At 34.2% G+C, this 25975-nt stretch overlaps 1 protein-coding gene across 3 annotated transcripts in view; it reads right to left on the bottom strand.

Moving 5' to 3' along the window:
• Window positions 1-25975, bottom strand: part of Cul2 (cullin 2) — a 103967-nt gene that overhangs the window by 39482 nt on the left and 38510 nt on the right. For all 3 annotated transcript variants that reach the window (XM_076872824.1, XM_076872823.1, XM_076872822.1), the window contains exons 5-6: window positions 23061-23166; window positions 18124-18206 (exon numbers count right to left, since the gene is read on the bottom strand). In XM_076872824.1, the coding sequence (XP_076728939.1) occupies window positions 18124-18206; window positions 23061-23166 (189 nt within the window). The remainder of the gene's footprint in view (window positions 1-18123; window positions 18207-23060; window positions 23167-25975) is intronic.

Genomic DNA, 25975 nt, shown 5'->3' with positions numbered 1-25975 from the left:
GTCTAAAGACCAAAAAGTCAGGATTCATCAATAAATGAGATATAAGGGCAGGGACGGGGGACCTGTGATTAAAAGATCTAAAAAACAAAAAATTTTTTTAAGGATGGATAAGACTATAGAGTTGCACATTTAGATAATAAAACCAAAAAGAAATAGAAGAAAATGATTACCTTAAAATTCAGACTAGCAGTTACTTTTGGAGAAACATAAATAACTTTTTTTAAAATATTTTTTTAGTTGTAAATGGATCTTATTTATTTATTTATTCATTCATTCATTCATTTATATGCAGTGCTGAGGATAGAACCCAGGGCCTCCTCATACATGCCAGGCAAGTGCTCTACCACTGAGCCACAACTCCAGCATAAATAACTAACTTATAAATATAAGGAAGCGGGGCTGAGGCTGTAGCTCAGTGGTAAAGTGCTTGCCTCGTATGTGTGAGGCACTGGGTTCAATCCTCAGCACCACATAAAAATAAATAAAGATACTGTGTGTTAATCTATAACTAAGTAAACATTTTTAAAAAATAAATAAATAAATAACTATAAGGAAGAAAAAGTTTAAGTAACACACACAAACATACAAACAAAACACCCTCAAAAGTCCAAAGGAAGGGCTGGGGTTGTAGCTCAGTGGTAGAGCACTTGCTTTGCATATGTGAGGCACTGGGTTTAATTCTCAGCACCGCATATAAATAAATGAATAAAATAAAGGTCTGTCAACAACTAAAAAATTTAAAAAAAAAAAGTTCAAAGGAAAATTGGTATAACAAGATTTGTATCTAACAGACTAAGGAAAAAGAATACAACATAGATACTGGAAGTTACTAGGTAACAATTAAAATAGTTAAATATGAAAATAATCACCTTCATATTCATTTAACTAACAGAGGCTCAAAACATAAATAACTAACTTATAAATATAAGAAAGAAAATCAATACATACAATAGGCAGAAAATTTTAAAACACAGTTCAGAAACCGAAAGATACAAAATAATAAAAATCCCTAGATTTTTTTTTGGGGGGGTGGTACTGGGGATTGAACTCAGGGGCACTCAACCACTGAGCCACATCCCTAGCCCTATTTTGTATTTTATTTAGAGACAGGGTCTCACTGAGTTGCTTGGCACCTTGGTTTTGCTGAGGCCAGCATAGAACTTGAGATTCTCCTATCTCAGCCTACAGAGCCACTGGGATAACAGGCTTGCGCCACCATACCCAGCAGATTTTACATTAACCTAAGATTATATTTTTCTTCAATGAAATCTCTAGTGTCTTAATGATCAAGAAACAAAATACCAAACATATGCATGTCAGAGAAAATACAGTCACAGTATCCTATGTTATATAGCTCCAAATATAAAGAGAAAAAATGAATTTAATCTTCACTTTAATTTTTGTTAAATACTAGAAAGTGAACTACAGAATACTGGGAGAAAGAAAAGCAAGTTTGAATCCAATTAGCATAACACAATTAGTGTTTTCAATAGTATCCTTAGGCAATTCTAAGTGATTCCTTTTGCTTGCACTTTTAAAATCTACTTTCTTCTATTTTTATAATTTTATATGTAACATATTACCATACATATTCATATTATTTTAATTTTATAGTAAGAGTAAAAGGTCTTGCAAGACATTTACATCACTAAGTGCTATAATTTATGCTCCTATGTATTGATTTAGTTATGCTTGTGTTTTTATGTATCACTAAAGATATTTAAATTCTGATACTCTAAATTCAGGTTGAGGAAATTACAGTATTTTCATATTATAAACAACTTTTCAGCTGTTTGGTACTGACCGTCCTAGTTGATGATTCTACTATATTCCTCTAAAATATGGGTACGTTAATATATGAATAGAATTACTTTTTTCTTTCCTATTGAAGTAAGCACGGCGAAAAATATGCAGATTATGTGGTTAAAATAAAATAAATATATAAATAACTACACTTGACTTTTCTCTCTTTCATCTATATAGAAAGAGCATCCTCCAGTTTTGGATTAAATTTTTTGTGCAGTTTGTAAAGATACATTAAAAAACAAAATTAAACTAACAGTGTGTCACAGACTCTCTTAAAAAACTTCTACAACCTATATTCCACTTTTACATCTAGTACCTCACTGAAACTATTTTTCAAATTGCATGAAATATAACATATCCTACAAGGGAAACTATCTTTCCAAAATACAACTGAGAAAAAAAGTCTGGGCCAGTTTGTACCTTAAAAGAGACAGTGCAAGCTCCTCAGGCCAGGAGCTCATCCTTTTCTCCCTCTTATCACACTATGCTACCATCTTGTTCTAAGTCTGCATTCTTTTAGATTTTCTTCTTATCTTCCCTGCAGATCTCATTCCACCCAAGGACAACTTCTTCCAAAAGCCATGACACTCCTAATTACATTTCACTGAGTATTTCAGTATTCATGATCTTTAAGAATTCTAATTTAGTAGAACATTGTGATTTTACATTAACATAAACCAAAAAATCCTTCACTGTCCTGATAGGTAACTTTTCTTCTTTCAAGCTTCAGGTGACCCTCATTTTTCAGGAATCTTCAGAGAAGGTTGAACACATAACCTGGTGTGTGTGTGTGTGTGTGTGTGTGTATGCGCTGAATTTAGCAACCAAATTAATGTATTCACTGATGAGTCCAAGACTACATGTAGTTGGAAGAAGAAGAAGAAGAAGAAGAAGAAAGTACATTAGTTTGGTAAGATAAAAAAGTAATTATAAAATGAACTAAGGTAGAGATTACCTAAATCAAAGCAAAAAAGCTATCTGTTAAAGATAATCTCGTGTGGTAGAAGCAAAGCATTTTGGCTAATGGACAACTAGCTGAATCATAGGGCTAGACAAACATATATAACTGCTAGAATACAATTTTAAAGTTGTAGTATATAATCAAAGCTAACTATATAAAAACAATGTTGCTATGTATTTAAGAACTAGGACAAATACATAACCTTTCTTCTAACTCTTGGACATCATGAAATAACTTCTCAGACTACATTATATAATTTTACTTTTTATTATTTTATCGGTACATTATAAATAATGCATAATGATAAGATTCGTTGTTCCACATTACATTAAATAATTTTAGCAATAAGACCCATCTAAGCAGGAATAAAATCAGGTCTAGCTGTTAAAAATTGCTGGCATATCATTGGTCTCTACCCTGAACTCTTTACTATAAAACCTTGTCTCCACTTCTTCTCATTTTTTATTTTTTCAAGTGCTCTAGGGAACTTACCCAGCTCTTGTCAAAAAATATCTCTACATACCATGTTTTCCTCACCCTATTTGTACTTGCTTCTTTATACAAAGTAAATTAACCTCATATAAAACTATATACTGAAAAATAGAAACTGAGGATTAAAAGAGAACTCAAAATTCAGCTGATTCAACCTTTATTATTTTACAATTAATTCAATGAAGTCATTTATGTAGGCAATATAATATTTTTAAGAAAATTAAAATCTATGAATTTATAATCTAGCTATTATTCACTCAAATGATTCAGAGAAGGTTGTTTTAACAATAAAGAGGTGTGGAATGGAGTCAAATCATGTCAGCTGAGAATTTTTCTGCATGTCCAAGGATTTTACCATACTTAGGAAAAGTACAACATCATAATTCCTAAGGATTAAAAAACTAAAAGAAAGAAAGAAAAGTAAAGAGCAAAAAGCCTTGATCCTACCAAAAGGTAATTTCAACCTGATGAATACATTGTAGATTTGAAGTTATTACTGACCTAAGTGAGTTACATCCATTATCAAGTGACAAAGGTTAAGTAAAGCTGACAGACTTTATACAAGAATCTAAGAACTCTTATACAAGCTAGTTACCTTGATGAAAGTATTTTAAAAAGTTTGCACTTGGGCATAGATAATTTTACTGAATACTTATTAACCTCTGGGCACTATGGTAAATAACTTCACCATCAACTATTAACACTCTCATGCAATAACTGAATTTTCTAGACAGAGGAACAAGATTCTTTTGGCATCAAATGAAAAATATTTAGCAGTCAAATCACAAAAACGCGTATTCTTTAAGGTACAATCTTTCCATTTTGGAATTGAAAAAAAAATACCAAATTTAACTTTATTTTACCTTCTTATTTCTAACTACTTTAACAAAAGTAGAAAAATATAAGCAGAGTTAAATTCAATAAATTTTTCTTATGTTATTCATAAAAGTTAAAAGTCATTACTGACAACTGCTAAGTACATTAACTTCTTTAATTCCTTTAACTGGGAGTATCAGCTGCAAAAATAACTTTTTAATATCAGGAATATTTTTAATATCAGGAATTCTACTCATTAAAATGAGTGGAGACTGGCACTAACAAAAAAAAGGGGGGAGGGAGGAACAGATGTGGTCCTGCTGTCAAAAACTGCCTCAATCTCCATTTTTTAGGCCATTATTGCATAACAGTCCCTCAATTCTGTGAAAGAAAATGTCAGATTATAGTTACAAATAATTTGGTTAAGGTTTTTAAAACTGACTTCCCCACAGATTCTACACTTGTTTCAGCAGGATCTAAAAATTATCTGTCTCCAAAAAAAGAGGGGAAAAAGAAAAATAAGAGCAAAGTGATGAAAAAGAAAACAGAGAAGATCAATTAAGACCAAAATTGGTTCTTTGCAGGGGGGAGGGATATCACAACAGAATATACAACTATCCAGTAAAGGTGATCAAAAAAGATATGAATAAATAATACTATGAAGAGATTAAAACAAGTGAAGAAGAAAAAGAAATGCATTAACCAAGTGATCAAAGTTTACACCAATAAAAAATCATGTTGCTATCATCTACTTGATATGATGTGATAAAGACTAGTTCCTTGTGGTACTTTCCCCAATCCATAATCTCAGTCTAATCTTGCAAAAAAACATCAGACATCAGACAAAATTCAGGAGTCTCTACAAAAACCTATTTTTAATTTTTAATTTTTTGGTAGTTATAGATGGACAGCATGCCTTTATTTTATTTGCTTACTTTTTTGTATATGGTGCTAAGGATGGAACCCAGTGTCTCACGAGTGCTAGGCAAGCACTCAGCCACTGAGCCACATCCTCAGCACCACAAATACCTATTCTTTGAAAGTGTCAAGATCAAGCCTGGCAAACTGGTAGAAGCCTGTAACTGTAGCAATTTGGAAGCCTGAGGCAGGAGGATTTAAGTTCAAGGCCAGCCTCAGCAACTTAGCAAGACCCTGTGTCAAAAAATAAAAAGGGCTGGGGATGTAGTTGAGTGGTAGAGCAATTCTAGTTTCAATACTCCTACCCCCCAAAAGTGTAAAGGTCACATGAGATGTGGTAAGAATACAGACTAGAGGAGAACCAAAGGGACAGTCACTAAATGTGATGTTGTGATGTAGATTAAATCCTGAGATAGAATGAGGAATATCAGCAGAAAAACTAGGGAAATTAAAGTTTTTAGTTAACAATATTATAACCAATGTTTATAAACACATACTATGGGTTGCAATGTCATGGGAAGTTTGGTTCAGGAAATACAAAATCCTCTACACTAGCATTGTAACACTTCAGTATCTAAATAAAAAGATTTTAATAGCGAATACTGTCAACAACTACTTTCCAACAATTTTGGAAGAAGTTTTTCATAACTGATTTAAGAAGAAATACAAGTTTGACCACCATTAAGACTTGGAAAAAAATGGGGCATTGTTAAAAAAATATCATAAAAACAACAAAAAAAAAAACCCTAGGCACAATGGTTTTGCAGTAGCTTTGCTACATAATTAAGAAACTGATAATATCAATTTTATATAAGTTTTTATATAAAAAGAAAAAAAAGGGCCAAGCATGGTGGCACACATCTACAATCCCAGTATAACTCAGGAGGCTGAGACAGGATGACTCATAGTTTGAGGCCAGCCTAGCAACTTAGTAAGACCCTGTCTCAAAATAAAAAAATTAAAAAGGCTGATAATGCTCGGTGGTAGAGAGCGCCTGGTTCAATCCCTAGTACTGCAAAATAAATAAATCAAATTAAACAAAACACAATAAATAAAAGAAATAGAATACCTGCTAATTCATCCTACAAGGATAAATCTGATACCAGACCCCAAGACATTACAAGAAACAATAATTGCTGGCATATTCCACTCATAGATATGGATGCAATATTCTCAATAAAATATTAGCAAACCAAATGCAACAATGTATAAAACCTACAACAGGCAATGACCAACCAGGTTTTATTTTATTTATAAAAGGATACTTTAATATTAGACAACATTAGAAAATCCATTAATATTAGGAAATCCATAAATAAAATTCACTAAATCAGCAAACTAATAGAAAAAAGAAAACCACCATATGATCACTCAATATAAGAAAAAAAAGCATTTTTATAAAATTCAACACAGGGCTGGGGATGTAGCTCAATTGATAGAGTGACTGCCTCACATGCAGATGGCCCGGGGTTCAGTCCCCAGCGCCACAAAAAAAATTAATTAACTAATTTTTAAAATAAAATAAAATTCAACATAAATTCAAGTTATTTTCAGGGCTGGGGATGTGGCTCAAGTGGTAGCGCGCTTGCCTGGCATGCCTGCGGCCCTGGTTCGACCCTCAGCACCACATACAAACAAAGATGTTGTGTCCGCCGAAAACTAAAAACTAAATATTAAAAAATTCTCTCTCTCTTTAAAAAAAAAAAAAGTTGATTTCATTATTCAGATAAAGAATAGTTATCAAAAACTAAAGGATGCATCATCTTAAATATATAGTGATACACATGTAAGCTTTAAAATCAAGAATGAGACAAAGATGAAAAAAGTCATTATTTCTCTTAACACTACTTTGGAGGTCCTAGCCAATATAGTAAGGCAAACACACATGGAGGGAGAAAATAAAACTATCATTGGCTATATTATGATAGCTTAAATTTTCTAGTACATATAAGTATACAGCATTGAATCTAACCATCCACAAGAAATTAATTTTTTTTAAAAATTACCTTGCATAAATGACTAAAACATCAAGAGAGAAGGAAGCAGGAGGTAGGGAGAGGGAAGAAAAAGGAGAGGTACTGGGGTCTGAATTAGAACAAGATATTTTCAATGCTTGTATAATTATGTCATAAAGAATTCTACTGTCAAATATAATTTAAAAACAATAAAAATCAAATTTAATTTTTAAAAAGCCTAAATTATTCACAAATTATTAGAAAAAATAGAATTTAACAAGATGGCTGAATGTAAGACTTACATACAAGAGTTAGCTGCATTTCTGTATACTAGCAGAAAACAAATACTTTATGTGATTTTTATCAGAAAATACCAAGTATCTCAAAATCTAACAAAAGCAAGTAGAAGGATGGGGATGTGGCTTAGTAGTAGAGCACCTGCCTAACATGCACAGGGCTCTAGGTTTAATTCCCAGGCACTGCAAGAGAGGGGAAAAAAAAAAAAAATCACACACACAACCATGTAGAACCTAACAGAAATGTCTATCGAAAACCTATTAGGAGATATTAAAGAAAGCAAAATAGTTAAGAGTATGCTCTTGGATAGAAAAAAAAAATCCTGTTTGGTTTTACTCCAAATATAAATTCTCTCCAAATTAACTTACAGATGCAGTTTAATTCCAATCTTATAGAAAATATTTAAATAATGACATAATCACCTATAGAAAACATGACTATATTATAAGGACACTTTGGACTTCTGGCTGATAAACTCACTCTATCAGGTATCAAGTAAGAATACTAAACTACAATAAACAACACATTGAGGAACTAGCACAGGATAGAAAAACTAATAGAAAAAAGTCCTGAAACTGAACCATGCTTATAAGAAATACAAAAATAGTCATGATTGTCTTGCTTTTGAATTACTGTTTTAGAACAAATAAAACTTTTCTTAATTCAACAAATACTAACTATGGAGACCTATTTCAGATTATAATTTGTCAAATTAGAAGCTGGAGATGTAGCTCAGTGGTAAAGAACTTGCCTAACAGGTACAAAGCCCTGGGTTTAATCTCTAGCACAGCAGGGGAAAGAAAAAAAAAATTGCCAAATGATTCCCTCAAAGCCAGAAAAGCACAAGCACTAAGTACAATTCTGGTGTTGGGAATCCACAAAACTTCTTTAAAGAATGAAAAATTTTTTGTACACATGCATACCAAGAATTTTTGTGTGGAGAGAATCCACAGCTTTCACAATTCTCCCTAAAGAACTATAAAGATACCCCCAAAAGGGATGAATGGCATTTTACATTTTTAAGTAGACAAATATAAAAGTTCAACCAAACTGTTATCTAGTTACTAAAGAGAAGAAAAGTCGGTCTGTTCCATCTTGTCCCACTTTGAGAACAAGGAAACTGAACTCAGTAAATTCAAGACACCATAGGCCATCTGGAAATCCTGCTGGAGAAACATCCCAAAGAATGAGAGTCAATGTGGAGAAAACATCATAGGAGAGGGTAAGAGTATTGCTGTTGAGAACACACACCGAGCCCGGATCGGCTGAATTCAAGCTCCCGTTCACCTGCTTCTCGCAGACAAACTGCTGTGACTCAGCACTAAACGATTCCGGTGAAACAACTGGTCGGCCCTTCTGAACCTGAGGAGATTAATGCCAACCGAGCCTTCATAGGCAGTGGCCACAGGTTTGAGACGGGGCTTGGGAGAGCCAGTCAGGACCCACCCTTTGCATTGGTCACCCGGCAAAGGGAACAAACTGTCACCATTTGCATGGGATACCACCATGGAAGAGAACTGACGTCACCAGAATGCGGCGGAGGAGATAACTTCATTGAAACTGGGGGAGACAGGTGTGTAACCCCCTAGCCTTCCCTCTCCACACAGCGGGGAAACCTTAAGGGCCTCTCCCAGCTCTCCCGTGAGTCAGACTGAGGGAATCGGGAGTGGCACGGGACCCACAGCACGGAAGTCCCGGCTACCGCTCCCACCAGTGCTGACAACTGAGGTCTCTTGCACCAGCTATCGGTAGCGTGGCTACAGGAGGGCAAGCAAAATTCGCTGAGGGTTCTCATCCCCAAGCTCCACAAACTTAGGGTCTGAGGGAATGGCAAACGGGGAGAGTGGGCCCAGTCGTTCACGAAAATAGGGCTCCCGGGAGCAGCAGACCTGGCGTGTAGCCAGTATTGTGGTGAGTGTCACCGGTGAGCGGGGCCTGGCTTGAGGAAAAGTGGGGAAGTGACTAGACAGAAGACAAGGCCGTAGGCACTCAGGATTGGAGACCCAGTCTGGGAGGAGGAGCTGCTGCACAGTGATTGGTTCCCATGTATTGAGAGGAGAAGCTTGGCCCGGTGGGCTCAGCTCTACCTACTGGAAGAGAAGTTAATCAAACTCTAAGAATGCATTTATTAATTTTTTTTTATTATTTGGGTTTTTTAATTTTCATTTTTTTGTTGTTTTTTAAATTTTTTTTATTATTTTATAATTTTTTTTTATTTAATTTTTTTTCTTTTTTTATTTTCTATTTTTTTCTTTTGTCTTTTCATTTCTTTTCAATATCCTTATTCCCCCTTCCTTGAATTCTACCTGCTTACTCTCATTCTCTTTAGTGACTTCTTCCCTTCTCTTCTAATACCTTTCCTCCCAAGCATCAAATAAATTTACAGGAGTAAACAGTAACTCAGCAGTCAAACAGAACAAGAAGTAACATGAACAGCATGAAACAGCAAGGAAGAAAAGGAGTATAAACAATGCAGGACAGCCTAAATATTCAGGAGGACCTAGAGGCATTAGAAAAATGGTCAAATAAAGAACTCAAGGAATACATTAGACAGATGGAATGGAACCTTAAAGAGGATATGAGACAGCTAATTCAAACAGTGAAAGAACACATTGAAAATGAATTACAAAAACAGATAAAAGAAGAAATTAAGCATCTTTATCAGGAGATAGAGATTATAAAAAAAATCAAACAATAAGTCTAGAAATGAAGGAAACTATAAACCAAATTAAAAACTCAAATGAGAGTAACACTAACAGAGTGGAGCAAGTAGAAACCAGAACGTCAGGAAACGAAGACAAAATATATCATCTTGAAGACAGTCTAGCCAACTCAGAAAGGCTGGTAAAAAATCACGAGAAAAACATCCAAGAGATATGGGATAACATAAAAAAAACAAACTTAAGAGTCATCCGGATAGAGGAAGGTACAGAGGTTCAAACCAAGGGAATGAGCAACCTGCTGAATGAAATAATTATAGAAAACTTTCCAGAAATAAAAAAGGAAACGGATGTACAAATTGTAGATGCATACAGGACACCGAGCATACAAAATCACAGTAGACCAATGCCAACACACATTGTTATGAAGATATCCAATATACAAAACAAAGAGAAAATATTAAAAGCTACAAGAGAAAGGAGGAAGATTACATTCAGGGGTAAATCAATAAGGTTAACAACGGATTTTTCATCAGACACTGAAAGCAAGAAGATCCTGGAACAACGTATTTCAAACACTGAAAGACAATGGATGCCAACCAAGAATTTTGTATCCAGCAAAATTAAGCTTCAGGTATGACAACAAAATAAAAATATTTCATGATAAACAAAAGTTAAAAGAATTTGCAGCCAAAAAACCAGCATTGCAAAGCATCTTGAGCAAAACACTACACAAGGAAGAAATGAAAAACAATAACCAAAACCAACAGTGGGAAGTGCCTCAGTAAAGACAGAGGGCGGGGGGAAACCTAATCATGGAGAAACAAACTAAATTTTAAAAAAAAAGATAAATAATCAAACATGGCTGGAAGTACAAACAATATATCAATAGTAACTCTAAACGTTAATGGCTTAAACTCTCCAATAAAGTGACATAGGCTGGTAACATGGATTAAAAAAACAAATCCAACAATATGCTGCTTCCAGGACACATCTGATTGGAAAAGACATACACAGGCTGAAGGTGAAAGGTTGGGAAAAAATATACCATGCACACGGTCCTCGCAAGTAAGAAGGGGTGGCCATCCTCATATCAAATAAAATCGACATCAAGACTAAGTTAATCAAAAGGGATAAGGAAGGACATTATATACTGTTAAAAGGAACCATTCACCAACAAGACATAACAATTATCAATACCAACAAGACATAACAATTATCAATATTTATGCACCAAATAATGGTGCTGCGACGTTCATAAAACAAATTCCCTCAAGTTCAAGAATCAAATAGACCACAACACAATAATTATGGGTGACTTCAACACAACTCTCTCACCATTGGACAGATCCTCCAAACAAAAGTTCAATAAAGAAACAATAGAACTCAATATCACAATCAATAACCTAGACTTAACTGACATATATAGAATATATCAACCATCATCAAGTGGATATACTTTTTTCTCAGCAGCACATGGATCCTTCTCAAAAATAGACCATATATTATGCCATAGGGCAACCCTCAGTAAATACAAAGGGGTGGAGATAATACCATGCATTTTACCTGATTATAATGGAATGAAACTGGAAATCAATGATAAAAGAAGGAAGGGAAAATCCTACATAACATGGAAAATGAACAATATGTTACTGAATGATCAATGGAAAACAGAAGACATAAAGGAGGAAATCAAAAAATTCTTAGAGATAAATGAAAATACAGACACAACATATCAGAATATACGGGACAAATTGAAAGCAGTTTTAAGACGGAAATTCATCGCCTGCAGGTCATTCCTCAAAAAAAGAAAAAAACCAACAAATAAAGGAGCTCACACTTCATCTCAAAGCCCTAGAAAAGGAAGAGCAAAACAACAGCAAATGTAGCAGAAGGCAAGAAATAATTAAAATCAGAGCGGAAATCAATGAAATGGAAACAAAAGAAACTATTGAAAAAATTGACAAAACTAAAAGTTGGTTCTTTGAAAAAATAAATAAGATCGACAGACCCTTAGCCATGCTAACAAAGAGAAGAAAAGAGAGAACTCAAATTACTAACATACGGGATGAAAAAGGCAACATCACAACAGATACTACAGAAATACAGAAGATAATTAGGAATTATTTTGAAAACCTATATTCCAATAAAATAGAAGATAGTGAAGACATCGATAAATTTCTTAAGTCATATGATTTGCCCAGACTGAGTCAGGAGGATACACACAATTTGAACAGACCAACAACAATGGATGAAATAGAAGAAGCAATCAAAAGACTACCAACCAAGAAAAGCCCAGGACCGGATGGGTATACAGCGGAGTTTTACAAAACCTTTAAAGAAGAATTAATACCAATACTTTTCAAGTTATTTCAGGAAATAGAAAAAGAAGGAGCTCTTCCAAATTCATTCCATGAGGCCAACGTCACCCTGATTCCGAAACCAGACAAAGACACCTCAAAGAAAGAAAACTACAGACCAATATCTCTAATGAACCTAGATGGAAAAATCCTCAATAAAATTCTGGTGAATCGGATACAAAAACACATCAAAAAAATTGTGCACCATGATCAAGTAGGATTCATCCCTGGGATGCAAGGATGATTCAATATATGGAAATCAATAAATGTTATTCACCACATCAATAGACTTAAAGATAAGAACCATATGACCATCTCGATAGACGCAGAAAAAGCATTCAACAAAGTACAGCATCCCTTTATGTTCAAAACACTAGAAAAACTAGGGATAACAGGAACTTACCTCAACATTATAAAAGCTATCTATGCTAAGCCTCAGGCTAGTATCATTCTGAATGGAGAAAAATTGAAGGCATTCCCTCTAAAATCTGGAACAAGACAGGGATGCCCTCTATCACCACTTCTATTCAATATAGTTCTCGAAACACTGGCCAGAGCAATTAGACGAAAGAAATTAAAGGCATAAAAATAGGAAAAGAACTTAAATTATCACTATTTGCGGACGACATGATTCTATTCCTAGAAGACCCAAAAGGGTCTACAAAAAAACTACTATAACTAATAAATGAATTTAGCAAAGTGGCAGGATATAAAATCAACATGCATAAATCAAAGGCATTTCTGTATATCAGCGACAAAACTTCTGAAACGGAAATGAGGAAAAACACCCCATTCACAATATCCTCAAAAAAAAATAAAATACTTGGGAATCAACCTAACAAAAGAGGTGAAAGATTTATACAATGAAAACTACAGAACCCTAAAGAGAGAAATAGAAGAAGATCTTAGAAGATGGAAAAATATATCCTGTTCATTGATAGGCAGAACATCATCAAAATGGCGATATTACCAAAAGTTCTCTATAGGTTTAATGCAATGCCAATCAGAATCCCAACGGCATTTCTTGTAGAAATAGATAAAGCAATCATGAAATTCATATGGAAAAATAAAAGACCCAGAATAGCAAAAGCAACTCTAAGCAGGAAGTGTGAATCAGGCGGTATAGCGATACCAGATTTCAAACTATATTACAGAGCAATAGTAACAAAAACAGCATGGTACTGGTACCAAAACAGGCGGGTAGACCAATGGTACAGAATAGAGGAAACAGAGACTAATCCACAAAGTTACAACTATTTTATATTTGATAAAGGGGCTAAAAGCATGCAATGGAGGAAGGATAGCATCTTCAACAAATGGTGCTGGGAAAACTGGAAATCCATATGCAACAAAATGAAACTGAATCTCCTCCTCTCTCCATGCACAAAAGTTAACTCAAAATGGATCAAGGAGCTTGATATCAAATCAGAGACTCTGCGTCTGATAGAAGAAAAAGTTAGCTCCGATCTACATATTGTGGGGTCGGGCTCCAAATTCCTTAATAGGTCACCCATAGCACAAGAGTTAATAACAAGAATCAACAAATGGGACTTACTTAAAAATTAAAAAGTTTTTTCTCAGCAAGAGAAACAATAAGAGAGGTAAATAGGGAGCCTACATCATGGGAACAAATTTTTACTCCTCACACCTCAGACAGAGCCCTAATATCCAGAGTATACAAAGAACTCAAAAAATTAAACAATAAGATAACAAATAACCCAATCAACAAATGGGCCAAGGACCTAAACAGACACTTCTCAGAGGAGGACATACAATCAATCAACAAGTACATGAAAAAATGCTCACCATCTCTAGCAGTCAGAGAAATGCAAATCAAAACCACCCTAAGATACCATCTCACTCCAGTAAGATTGGCAGCCATTATGAAGCCAAACAACAACAAGTGCTGGCGAGGATGTGAGGAAAAGGGTACTCTTATACATTGCTGGTGGGACTGCAAATTGGTGCAGCCAATTTGGAAAGCAGTATGGAGATTCCTGGAAAAGCTGGGAATGGAACCACCATTTGACCCAGCTATTGCCCTTCTCAGACTATTCCCTGAAGACCTTAAAAGAGCGTACTACAGGGAACTACATCGATGTTCATAGCAGCACAATTCACAATAGCTAGACTGTGGAACCAACCCAGATGCCCTTCAATAGATGAATGGATATAAAAAAATGTGGCATTTATACACAATGGAGTATAATGCAGCACTAAAAAATGACAAAATCATGGAATTTGCAGGGAAATGGATGGCACTAGAGCAGATTATGCTAAGTGAAGCTAGCCAATCCCTAAAAAACAAATGCCAAATGTCTTCTTTGATATAATGAGAGCAACTAAGAATAGAGCAGGGAGGAAGAGCAGGAGGAAAAGATTAACATTAAACAGAGACATGAGGTAGGAGGGAAAGGGAGAGAAAAGGGAAATTGCATGGAAATGGAAGGAGCCCCTCACTGTTATACAAAATTACATATAAGAGGTTGTGAGGGAAATGGGAAAATAAACAAGGAGAGAAATCAATTACAGTAGATGGGGTAGAGAGAGAAGATGGGAGGGGAAGAGAGGGGGGATAGTAGAGGATAGGAAAGGTAGCAGAATACAACAGTTACTAATATGGCATTATGTAAAAATGTGGATGTGTAACTGATGTGATTCTGCAATCTGTATTTGGGGTAAAAATGGGAATTCATAACCCACTTGAATCTAATGTATGAAATATGATATGTCAAGAGCTTTGTAAGGTTTTGAACAACCAATAAAAAAAAAAGAGAGAAGAAAAGTCTGAGGTAAAAGGAAGGAAGAAAACAGGAACATTCCCATTTTATGTACTATTTAAACAAAAAAATTTAATTTTGAAATGATTATAGACCCACATAAAGTTTCAAAAATAACAGAGGGTATTGTGTATCCTTCACCCAACTTTCTCCTTACATAACCAATATACAATATAAAAAACTGAAAACTGACAAGATAGTACTTATTCCAATTTTGCAAGTTTTTACAACCATTTGTGTATATATAGTTTTATGCAATTTGATTATGTCCAGATTCATGTCACTAAAATCATATTCAACATACAAACTATTAACACTTTAAAGTCTCACACCTGCCACTAATTCTATTTCAACTCTTTAACTTTAAAATATTGGCAATTAAAAAGTAAAACAAGGTCTGGGGTTTTGGTCAGTGATAGAGCACTTGCCTAGCATGTGTGAGGTAATGGGTTCAATTCTCAGCACCACTTATAAATAAAGTCCACTAACAACTAAAAAAAAAATATTAAAAAAAAAAAAAAGTAAAACAAGGCTATTTACAATAAGACACAGCCAAAGCCGGGTCAATAGTAATGCAGCTGTACATTACTATTGTTTTAAAAATTTGCCAAACATCAAAATAAAACAGACTCAGTGTAATGGTTAATTTGAATTGTCAACTTGATTGGATTAAGAGGTGGCAATGGTTTCCTGGCTATGTGTAAAAATGCATTTGATTTATGGGTGTTGATTTTATATCCTGCTACTTCGCTAAATTCATTTATTAGTTCTGGAAGTTTTCTGGTGGAATTTTTTGGATCTTTTAAATACAGAATCACGTCATCAGCAAATAGTGATAGTTTTAGCTCTTCCTTTCCTATTTATAACCTTTTTATTTTATTATTTTATTATAATTGTTCTTGCTAGTGTTTCAAAGACTATGTTGAATAGAAGTGGCGAAAGAGGGCATCCCTGACTTGTTTCAGTTTTCAGAAAGAATGCTTTCAACTTTTCTCCATTTAGAATGATGCTGGCCTTGGCCTTAACACAGAGAGCATTTACAATGTTGAGGTATGTTCCTACTATCCCTAGTTTTTCTAGTGTTTTGAACATAAAGAGGTGTTGTATTTTGTCAAATGCTTTTACTGCATGTATTGAGATGATCATATGATTCTTGTCTTTAAGCCAATTGATGTGATCAATTACGTTTACTGATTTCTCTATATTGGACCAACCTTGCATCCCTGGGATGAACCCCACTTGATCAAGGTACACTACCGTTTTAATATGTTTTTGTATGCAATTTGACAGAATTTTATTAAGAATTTTTGCATCTCTGTTCATCAGGGATATTGGTCTGAAGTTTTCTTTCCTTGATGTGTTTTTATCTGGTTTTGGTATCAGGGTGATATTAGCCTCATAGAATGAGTTTGAGAGAGTTCCCTTCTTTTCTATTTCATGGAATAATTTGAGGAGTATTGATATTACTTCTTCTTTGAAGGTCTTGTAGAACTCGGCTGAGAATCCATCTCGTTCCAGGCTTTTCTTGGTTGGTCGGTAAAATCAGCATACTACAGTGACTCAGCCGCATCAATGTTTATAGCAGCTCAATTCACAACAGCTAAACTATGGAACCAACCTAGATGCCCTTCAACAGATGAATGGATAAAGAAAATGTGGTACATATATATACACAATGGAATATTACTCAGCCTTAAAGAAAAATGAAATTAGGGCATTTGCAGGTAAATGGATGGAACCAGAGGACATCATGGTAAGTGAAATAAGCCTATCCCAAAAAACCAAAGGCTGAATGGTTTCTCTGATAAAAGAATGCTAATCCATGGGTGCGGGTAGGGGGTAAGGAAGAATGAAAGAACTTTGGATTGTGCAGAGGGAAGTGAGGAGAGGAGTGGGGCTGTGGGGATGGGAAGGACTGTAGAATGAGACACATTATTACCCTATACATGTATGATTACACTACTTGGTGTGACTGCACCATGTACAACCAGAGTAATGAGAAGTTGTACTCCATTTGTGTAAAATGTGTCAAAATGCATTCTTCTGTCATGTAAAATTAAATAGAACAAATTAAAAAAAATAAAACGGAGACCAGTGGAATAGAAGAAGAGAATTGGGGGGCTGGCGTTGTGGCTCTGTGGTAGAACGCTCGCCTTGCACATACGAGGCCCTGGGTTCGATCTTCAGTACCACATAAAAATAAAGATACTGTGTCCAACTAAAAAATAAATATTAAAAAAAGAAAAAGAAGAGAATTGGGATGGGGAAGGAAGGGAACGGGGAGGCACCGAGAAATGAAATGAATCAAATTATACAGTTTTATTGGATGTGCATATGAATATAACAAATCGCACTGTTATATATAATTATAATGTGCCAATTTAAAAAAAAAAAAAAAAGGATGCCAATGATTAAGAGGCTTCTGGGTATGCCTGGGTATGATTTGGGCATGTGGGATAGCCAACTGAAATAGAGACCCTCCCTAAGCATTGGACAATAGGATGATGGCTTGGATGAAATAAAAATTGGAAGAACAAGGAAGCAGCAGCAGATGCAAGCTAGATTCTTCTTGAATGGGTTCTTGATTGCTACTGCGATCATCTAGGGGTATCAGACGCTCGCTTCTTCACTCTTCCAAAGCAGACTCTGCTAGTGATTCCCCAGGGAATTTCCAAAAGCCTTCAGCGTTAGACTAGGGTAGCACCATTGATCCCTCTTATTCTGCAGCTTCAGCCTCTTGGACTGAACAGCTACTAGTTCTTCGAAATCTCAGCCTATAGTTGCCCATTATGGACTATCCAGCTTCTGGTTGCATAAGTCAACCTAATAAATCCCCCCCACTTTTTTAAAAAAAAAAGTTCATTTCTTAGTTGTAGTTGGACACAATACCTTTATTGTATTTTTATGTAGTGCTGAGGATTGAACCCAGGGCCTCGCATGTGTTAGGCAAGTGCTCTATTGCTGAACCACAAACACAGCCCCCAATAAATCCACTTTTCATAATTATACTTCCTCTTCATTCTGTTCCCCTAGAGAACACTAACTAATACACTCAGGAAGATAAATATCAGAACTCACTTTTTGATTTCTCGAAGCAGCATTCGGATAAGGATGGTCTGAAGTGGTTCAACCATCAATTTCCTCCACATATCCAATGCTAGCTGCCAGGAAAAATAAAAATCATTAAGACTGCATTACTTAGTAATTTTTTAACATTTATCCAAGATTTTTTAAAAAATTAAAACCAGTCTTCAAAAAGAAATATTAGCAACTAATCCAAAATTCAAATGAAAACTGAAGGAAATGAAAAATTTAAAGGAAAATAAGTAAATTTATGATTCAACTTGGCAATAACCATCATAACAGATTGTAATATGTACAAAATTAGATTTTAACTTTAATTGAAAATTTTACAAAAATAACTGATTTTTATAAAGTCTTGTTATATGCTCAGTACTATGGACAGGCTATAGAAGCCAATACCATAATGGAAATAAAGGATTTAAGTTAAATAAAATAATTTCATTTGACCCAGGAACAATTGCACATGCCTGAAATCCCAGCAACTCGGGATGCTGAAGCAAGAGGATCATAAGTTCAAAGCCAGCCTCAGCAACTTAGCAAGGCCCTTAGCATGTTAGCAAGACCCTGTCTCAAAGAAAATATAAATAAGAAGGGCTTAGAGGTTAAGCACCCCTGGGTTCAATACCAGGTACCAAAAAAAAAAAAAATTTCATTTGGGGGTTGCTATATTTTTTCAATTACTGAATATCTCACACCTTAAAAAAAAAAAAAAAAGTTTAAGTTGTTTTAAAGAATATAACAGCCTCTATATTCACAACTCAGCTTAAGAAAACAAAAACATTATTGTTGCCCCAAATTTCCTCTTCCTTTCCCCTCAGAAGTTATCACTACTCTGAATTTTACGTTAAATCATTTCTTTGCTTAAAGTTCTAATAAGCATTAATAGTTTAAAGTTGACCTTTTCTGATTTTATTTTAAAAATCGTTGTATATTCTTTTTTTATTTTTTAGTTAGATGGACAAAATACCTTTATTTACTTTTTTTTTTTTTTTGTAATGTGGTGCTGACGATCGAACCCTGTATCTCACAAGTGCTAGGCAAGCACTCTACCACTGAGCTAGAACTCCATCCATTCACTGTATATTCTTTATGATTTTTTAAAACTAATTTTGTCATTGAAACCAATGCAAATTTAAACACATACATATACCTAGAACATTGGTGCTGCTATATAGTATCCCATTATATGAATACACCATGATTTATTTTTTCCTGTCTATTACTGATGATCTTTGCTTGTGATTCCAGTTTTCTGCTACTGACAACAATGTTGCTTATTTTTATATTTATTTTCTTACCCACCTAAGGAAGAGATTTCCTGATATACACCTAAAAGTAGAAATGTTGTGCTGTAGGGTTAGACACACATGCAACTTTACTAAATAAAGCCAAATGGTTTTTCTATTTACACCCACATACCAATAGATGAAAATTCCCATTAGTCCAAATTCTTTTTTTTTTAAAGGATTCAAATATTTTATTGTCCCATTAGCCCAAATTCTTGACAACTGCTTCTGCAGGGCTTCAGTCAAACTTTGCCAATCTATTAAACATAAAATAGCACCTCCTTGCGGTTTTAACTGGCATTTGCTTGAATGAAGCTGTGATTTTTATGTTTATTGTCTATCTTGTTTTTCTTTCCTGAGAAATGTCCACTCATTTATTTTCTCCCATTATTCTGTTAAAGTTTGTCTTATTTTTAATGAAACCTAGGAGTTCTTTCAAATGGAAGAAACTTATCCCTTGACAGTTTCACAAACTGCAATCTGTTTAAGCAACTTGGCTTTTCCGTTTCTTTCTTATGTATTTTTTTGTTGTTTAAGAAATCCTTCCATTGGGTCCAGTGGCGCACACCCATAATTCCAGTGGCTCGGGAGGCTGAGACAGGAAAATCGCAAGTTCAAAGCCAGCCTCAGCAAAAGTGAGGTGCTAAGCAACTCAGAGAAATCCTGTCTCTAAATAAAATACAAAAAGGGGCTGAGGATGTAGCTCAGTGGCCGAGTGACCCTGAGTTCAATCCCTGGTACAAAAGAAAAAAGAAAGAAATCCTTCCCTACCCTAAGGTCATAGGTATATGTGTGCTCCTATTTTATTTCCCAAAAGTTTTCCAAGTTTTCTTTTCTTGTTTAAGCCTTTAAATGTCAATACATTTTTCTCATAGAGTGTGAGTATTACATTACTAAAAAACTGACTGCTTTTTGGCTTGACTGTTCTATGTTTCTAACTTAACTACAAACATATAGGCTGGTTCTGGCCTATTCTTTTTCCCCGGGGTAACATTATTCTGATCCATTGGTAATTACATTTACAGTAAGCAAAAGCACAAAAAATACTTACAAGTTTTGTCTTTGCTTTCTTTTTAAATAGCATGAATGGCAAGGGACAGCAATACCTAAGAAAATGGTATTTCATACTTGTTGTGGAAGTACAATATTTTATGTATATATTAAAAAATATATAAAACCTTTCTGGAAGCAAAACTTGCAAGTCTATCAAAAATTCAGGATGTTTTATGAAGACTTCTGTTCACATACTGTAAGATTTTTCTGTTTTGTTCACTGCTATATTCTCAACATATATAACAGTATTTTATACATAAAGGGGTTAGAATATTTAATGAATGAAAAGTGAACAATGATGTTCACTGCAGTATTGTTTGTAACAACAAAAAACTGGAAACTAAGTTATCTATATCTCTATTACTGAAGTTTAAGATCTCACAAAAAGTATATAAAAAGAACTCCCAGACATATTAACCACCAAAAAGTAAAACAGCAAAAATTACAGGTTATAAGACGCTTTGTTTAAAACGTAACATTGAAACTGTAATTTGTGTGGGCTAGGGCCATGGCTCAGTGGTAGAGTGCTCGCCTACCATGCATGAGGCACTAGGTTCGATCCTCAGCACCACATAATAATATATTGTGCCCACCTATAACTAAAAATAAATATTAAAAAAAGAAAGAAACTGTAATTTGTGTATATAGAAATATTTGTATTCAAATGAACAAGTAAATTTTGGAAAAGCTACAAACCAAACTGTTTATGATGATTTCCTCTGGGAAAAGGAGCAGTTTTGATAATAATCATGATAAGGGACAATTTTATGTAAGATATTCATTTATAATCCTACTAAAAGTAGCTACTATTAAGATTTTGGAATTCCCAGTGAAACTCAATATCATGTACAAAGAAATGGGATTCTAATTAGAAAAAATTATACTCCATGTATGTATGTCAAAATACACTCTACTCTCATGTATATCTAAAAAGAAAAAAAAAAAAAAGATTTTGGGGGCTGGGGTTGTGGCTCAGTGGTAGAGCACTCACCTATCACTGCAAGGCCCTGGGTTTGATCCTCAGCACCATATATAAATAAATAAAATAAAGGTATTGTGCCCAACTACAACTAAAAAATAAATATTAAAAAAAAAAGATTTTGGTATTCTCTTGTGTGCAAGTACAAAAATGTGACAACAAATCCCATCAATATATACAACTATAATAATGCACCGATAAAAACATGGAGGGCTGGGGCTGTAGCTCAGTGTCAGAGTGCTTGGTTAGCATGTGTGAGTCACTGGTTTCATGTTTCAACATCACATAAAAATAAATAAAGGCATTATGTCCACCTACAACTAAAATAAATAAATAAATAATATGGAAAAAAAATTTTGGTATTCTCTGATCTTTTTATCTACATCCTTTTTTCCCTGTTTTATTTGTGTTAAACGTATAATGTTGCGTCCAAACTTTTTCAAAAACTATTTTCCCCTCTGTAATGTTTCTATAAACTATTTTCTCTACTTTATTCATTTGTCTACCTTTAACAAAATCATACTATATTTCTTTTATATATGATTTTTAATGTTGAATGTTGGAAATTTAGATTGTTCATCCACTAAATGTCCTATTAAAAATGACTACAAGAATTGCTTCTAAATATTTAAATTCTTTTCCCACTTATTATCTTCCAAGAACAAATTGTTAGACATGAGATTACTAGGAGGTATTAAATATTTTAAAGCTTATTAAAAGACACTGATGAATTTTCTTCCCCAAGGAATATGCTAAACATTTACTAACGTTGCATGTTAGCTGTTTATTTCTTTCATTCACACCACAATTTAACATTATTTTCTTATTTGGCATCTGCTTCTCACATCTAAACTTACAAGTTGTGTGTGAGCAGGGACCTTCTGTCTATTTCTAATTTTGTCCTCAATGTCTGACTATTCAAATATGTATTATATAAATTTGAACAAGAATATTTCAAAATTAGTTTATGCATTATATATAATTTTTTACATTTACATGTACAAAACACTCCAAGAACCTAAATAAATTACTTAAACTAAACTTTCATTGTTATACTCTGAATTAATTACTTTCTATGCAGTTATAATAAACTTGTTATATCCATAAACTTGTGTTTTCTCTCTTCTAGTCTCTTTTTATGTCTTTGTTTTTTGTACTTTTTGTCTACCAGAATGTCAATATTTTCTAAATAATTGTAATGAGTTTCCCCCCACACTGTAGAATCATTAACTCTTATCATTTGTCCGTCATAAATGTAATTACTAAAATAATAACATATCTTCTTTTTTTTAATATTTATTTTTCAGTTGTAGTTGGACACAATACCTCATTATTTATTTATTTTTATGTGGTGCTGAGGATCGAACCCAGGGCTTCGCATGTGCAAGGCAAGTGCTCTACCATTGAGCCACAACCCCAGCCCAACTTAACATATTTTCTGTTCTCATCTATCTAAAGATGCTTAGGAAATTATTATAGTATTTTATTTAACCTTCAAATGTTTTAAATCTTAACAGTTTTAAGACAGTCAACTTGGTGTCCTTAAAAAAAAAACCTGGATAAAACATGTTTGCAACTTATAAAAACATGTTTGCAGTTAAAGAATTTATTACCTCTCCTATTTCCATAAGTGGTTCATTCATATCTACACCACCATAGCCATACTGAAGGTCAGCTTCAGTCAATTTATTCTTTTTAATAAACTGGGTGTTGAGATACCTGAAAAACAAATGTAGTATCACTGGATACCAAGTCAAAATTAGTAAGAGAACAAACAACTTGCAACTTTATAACAATAATTTTAGGATTATAAACTAAGGAATAGTACTTGCAACTTTAGAACAATAATTTTAGGATTATAAATTAAGAAATAGTAAAGTAATAAGTCCAACAGAAATTAATTATGTAGAAATTAGGAACATAATAAAATGATGAAAATTATTAGCCCTAAGGGATAATGAATAAGACCTGGAGAGCAGAAAAAATACTATTATCACAGTTACACTTTAACTCAGGGTTTTGTTCTAAAGATTCTCAATACTCTTCAATAGCTCTTATATAAGGGTCAGACCATCTACTATTCAATTTGCTAATCACTAGACTCTTCTTGGCAAGTCAAGATAAGGAACAATTTACAAAAGTTAAACAAACAAATAAAATGGTCAGTCAAGTCAGTTCTCTAATTTATACTTCATCACCAGTGGTGGGGGGGCGGGGCGGAGTGTAACTTTTCATTTCTAAACAAAAAAGATCACCAATAGAACAAAGGAACTAGGAAGAGGGAGGAGGCAAATGAAAAGGGAAATATTGGAAAATGTATCAGTCAAACTGTGTTATTATATTGCATGAATGTATAATTATGTAACAACAAATCCCACCATTATGTTTAACCACAATGCACCAATTTAAAAAAAATGTGGGGCTGGGGATGTGGCTCAAGCCGTAGTATGCTCGCCTGGCATGCGCGCGGCACTGGGTTCAATCCTCAGCACCACATACAAATAAAGACGTTGTGTCCGTCGAGAAACTAAAAAATAAATATTAAATATTCTCTCTCTCTCTCTCTCTCTCTCTCTCTCTCTCTCTCTCTCAAAAAAAAAATGTGTATGGGGATCACAATTCGTAGGTAAGAAATGGAGGGCTGGGGATGTGGCTCAAGCGGTAGCGCGCTCCCCTGGTATGCGAGCGGCCTGGGTTCGATCCTCAGCACCACATACAAATAAAGATGTTGTGTCCGCCGAAAACTAAAAAATAAATATTAAAATTTGAAAAAAATAAAAAATAAAAAAAAAATATATATATATATATATATACATTTTAAAAAAAGAAATGGAGTAGATTATTCCAGATAACAAAATAAGGGCAAAAAAATTTTTTATATTCATTGTTTAGTTGTAGTTGGATACTATATCTTTAATTAATTTATTAAAATAAGGGCAAAATTGACTGATTTAAAATGACTATGTCTACCAGAGGAAAGTCAAATAATTTAAAAACATGTTTCAATACTTTCAAAGACATAATAACTATGATGAACTCTAGGAATAACTGAGATGAATATAGAATTTTAAAATAAAATGAATAGGAAATGCCTGTAATGTTCAAGTACATATTTTCATCATCCTAGATTTCACTGTAATATCTTTAAATGCTCAAAAACTAAAATTATCCATTTGAAATGTTCTGACCATATGTGTATTTAGGCAACAACCATAAAATCTGTACATTAAAACATACCCTTTCCAAGGTTCACTACACCACAATGAAGGGTCCACTTAGCTTTATAGACAACTGAAATTAAAACAAAGACAACAAAAATTTCCACTTCATAATTCCACCAACAACTTGGGCAGACAATGAAAAGTACAATTCCTGGAATTGACTTCAAAGCAGAATATCCACAACCATTTACGCAAACTCCACTTCTACTAATGTCCAGAATCTAGGCTTGAAGGCCCTACAACCATGATGTGTCCTTTGACATTTTAGACTACTTAGCCCAGGGTTACAAAATCATTATTTTTCCTTTCAAAGTGTCATTTATTCCTTCTTTTCCATTCTCATGGTAACTCTAATGATCTTATTCTGTTTCCAACCATGCCTATCAATCAAGAACAGAAGAAAGAAATAAAATTGAGGGACAAAATTAAAAGGCAGAGAGAAGATGGACTCATCGCCTGCAATGAATACCCTTCTACAAGGTCTTAGCCCCTGTCTTTTAGATCTCAGATCAAATATACCTTTCAGGCCTTCCCTGACCCCACTCTAAAATTAACCTTAACTTCCCACTCCCAACAAAGTAACTATTTAATTCACAGCTGTTTTACTTTCTTCACTTGCTTTCTGTAAAATAACCTTTTATAATTGCTTTCCCTTTTTTGTATACCCATGTCATCTAAAGAATGTCTTACAGTGTCAAAAACAGTAGTAGGCAAATATAAAGTCCTCAAAAAATACTTATTCAATGACTTACTGAATAAATAAATGGATAACATTTCAGACAGCAGGGATAGCAAAAACTAATATCAGAACAGAAACTTGAAAGAGTAGCCCAGAGCCAGATCATAAAACCATGATTGTCAGGAAATAAAAGTAATCAGTAACATTTATTTGCATCATAACATGTGTCAGGCATAGCCCTAAGCATTCTGCGTGGCTGAACACTATGGGTAGATACATTTGGCACTATGATGATCTTCATTTTATAAATAAGAAAACAGGGGCTGGGGTTGTGGCTCAGAGGTAGAGCATTTGCCTAGCATGCGTGAGACACTGGGTTCAATCCTCAGGACCACATAAAATAAAATAAAGATATTGTGTCTACCTATAACTAAAAATTTAAAAAGAAAGAAAGAAAGAAAGAAGAAAATAGCAGCTTGGAGAGGTTAGAAAGCTTGTCATGGTCAATCTGCTATTAAGTAGCTGAGCTGGAACACAGACTTGGGAATTCTCCTACTCTCCTTCAATTGGTATCAGTCAAGTACTATATATCAGGTACCATGCAAGGTACTGGGGACAGAAAAACAAA

Source organism: Callospermophilus lateralis, chromosome 13 (genome assembly GCF_048772815.1).
Source record: "Callospermophilus lateralis isolate mCalLat2 chromosome 13, mCalLat2.hap1, whole genome shotgun sequence".
NCBI lineage: Eukaryota > Metazoa > Chordata > Mammalia > Rodentia > Sciuridae > Callospermophilus > Callospermophilus lateralis.
Note: the sequence above shows the minus strand (reverse complement) of the source record. Positions and strands in the feature narration are given on the sequence as shown.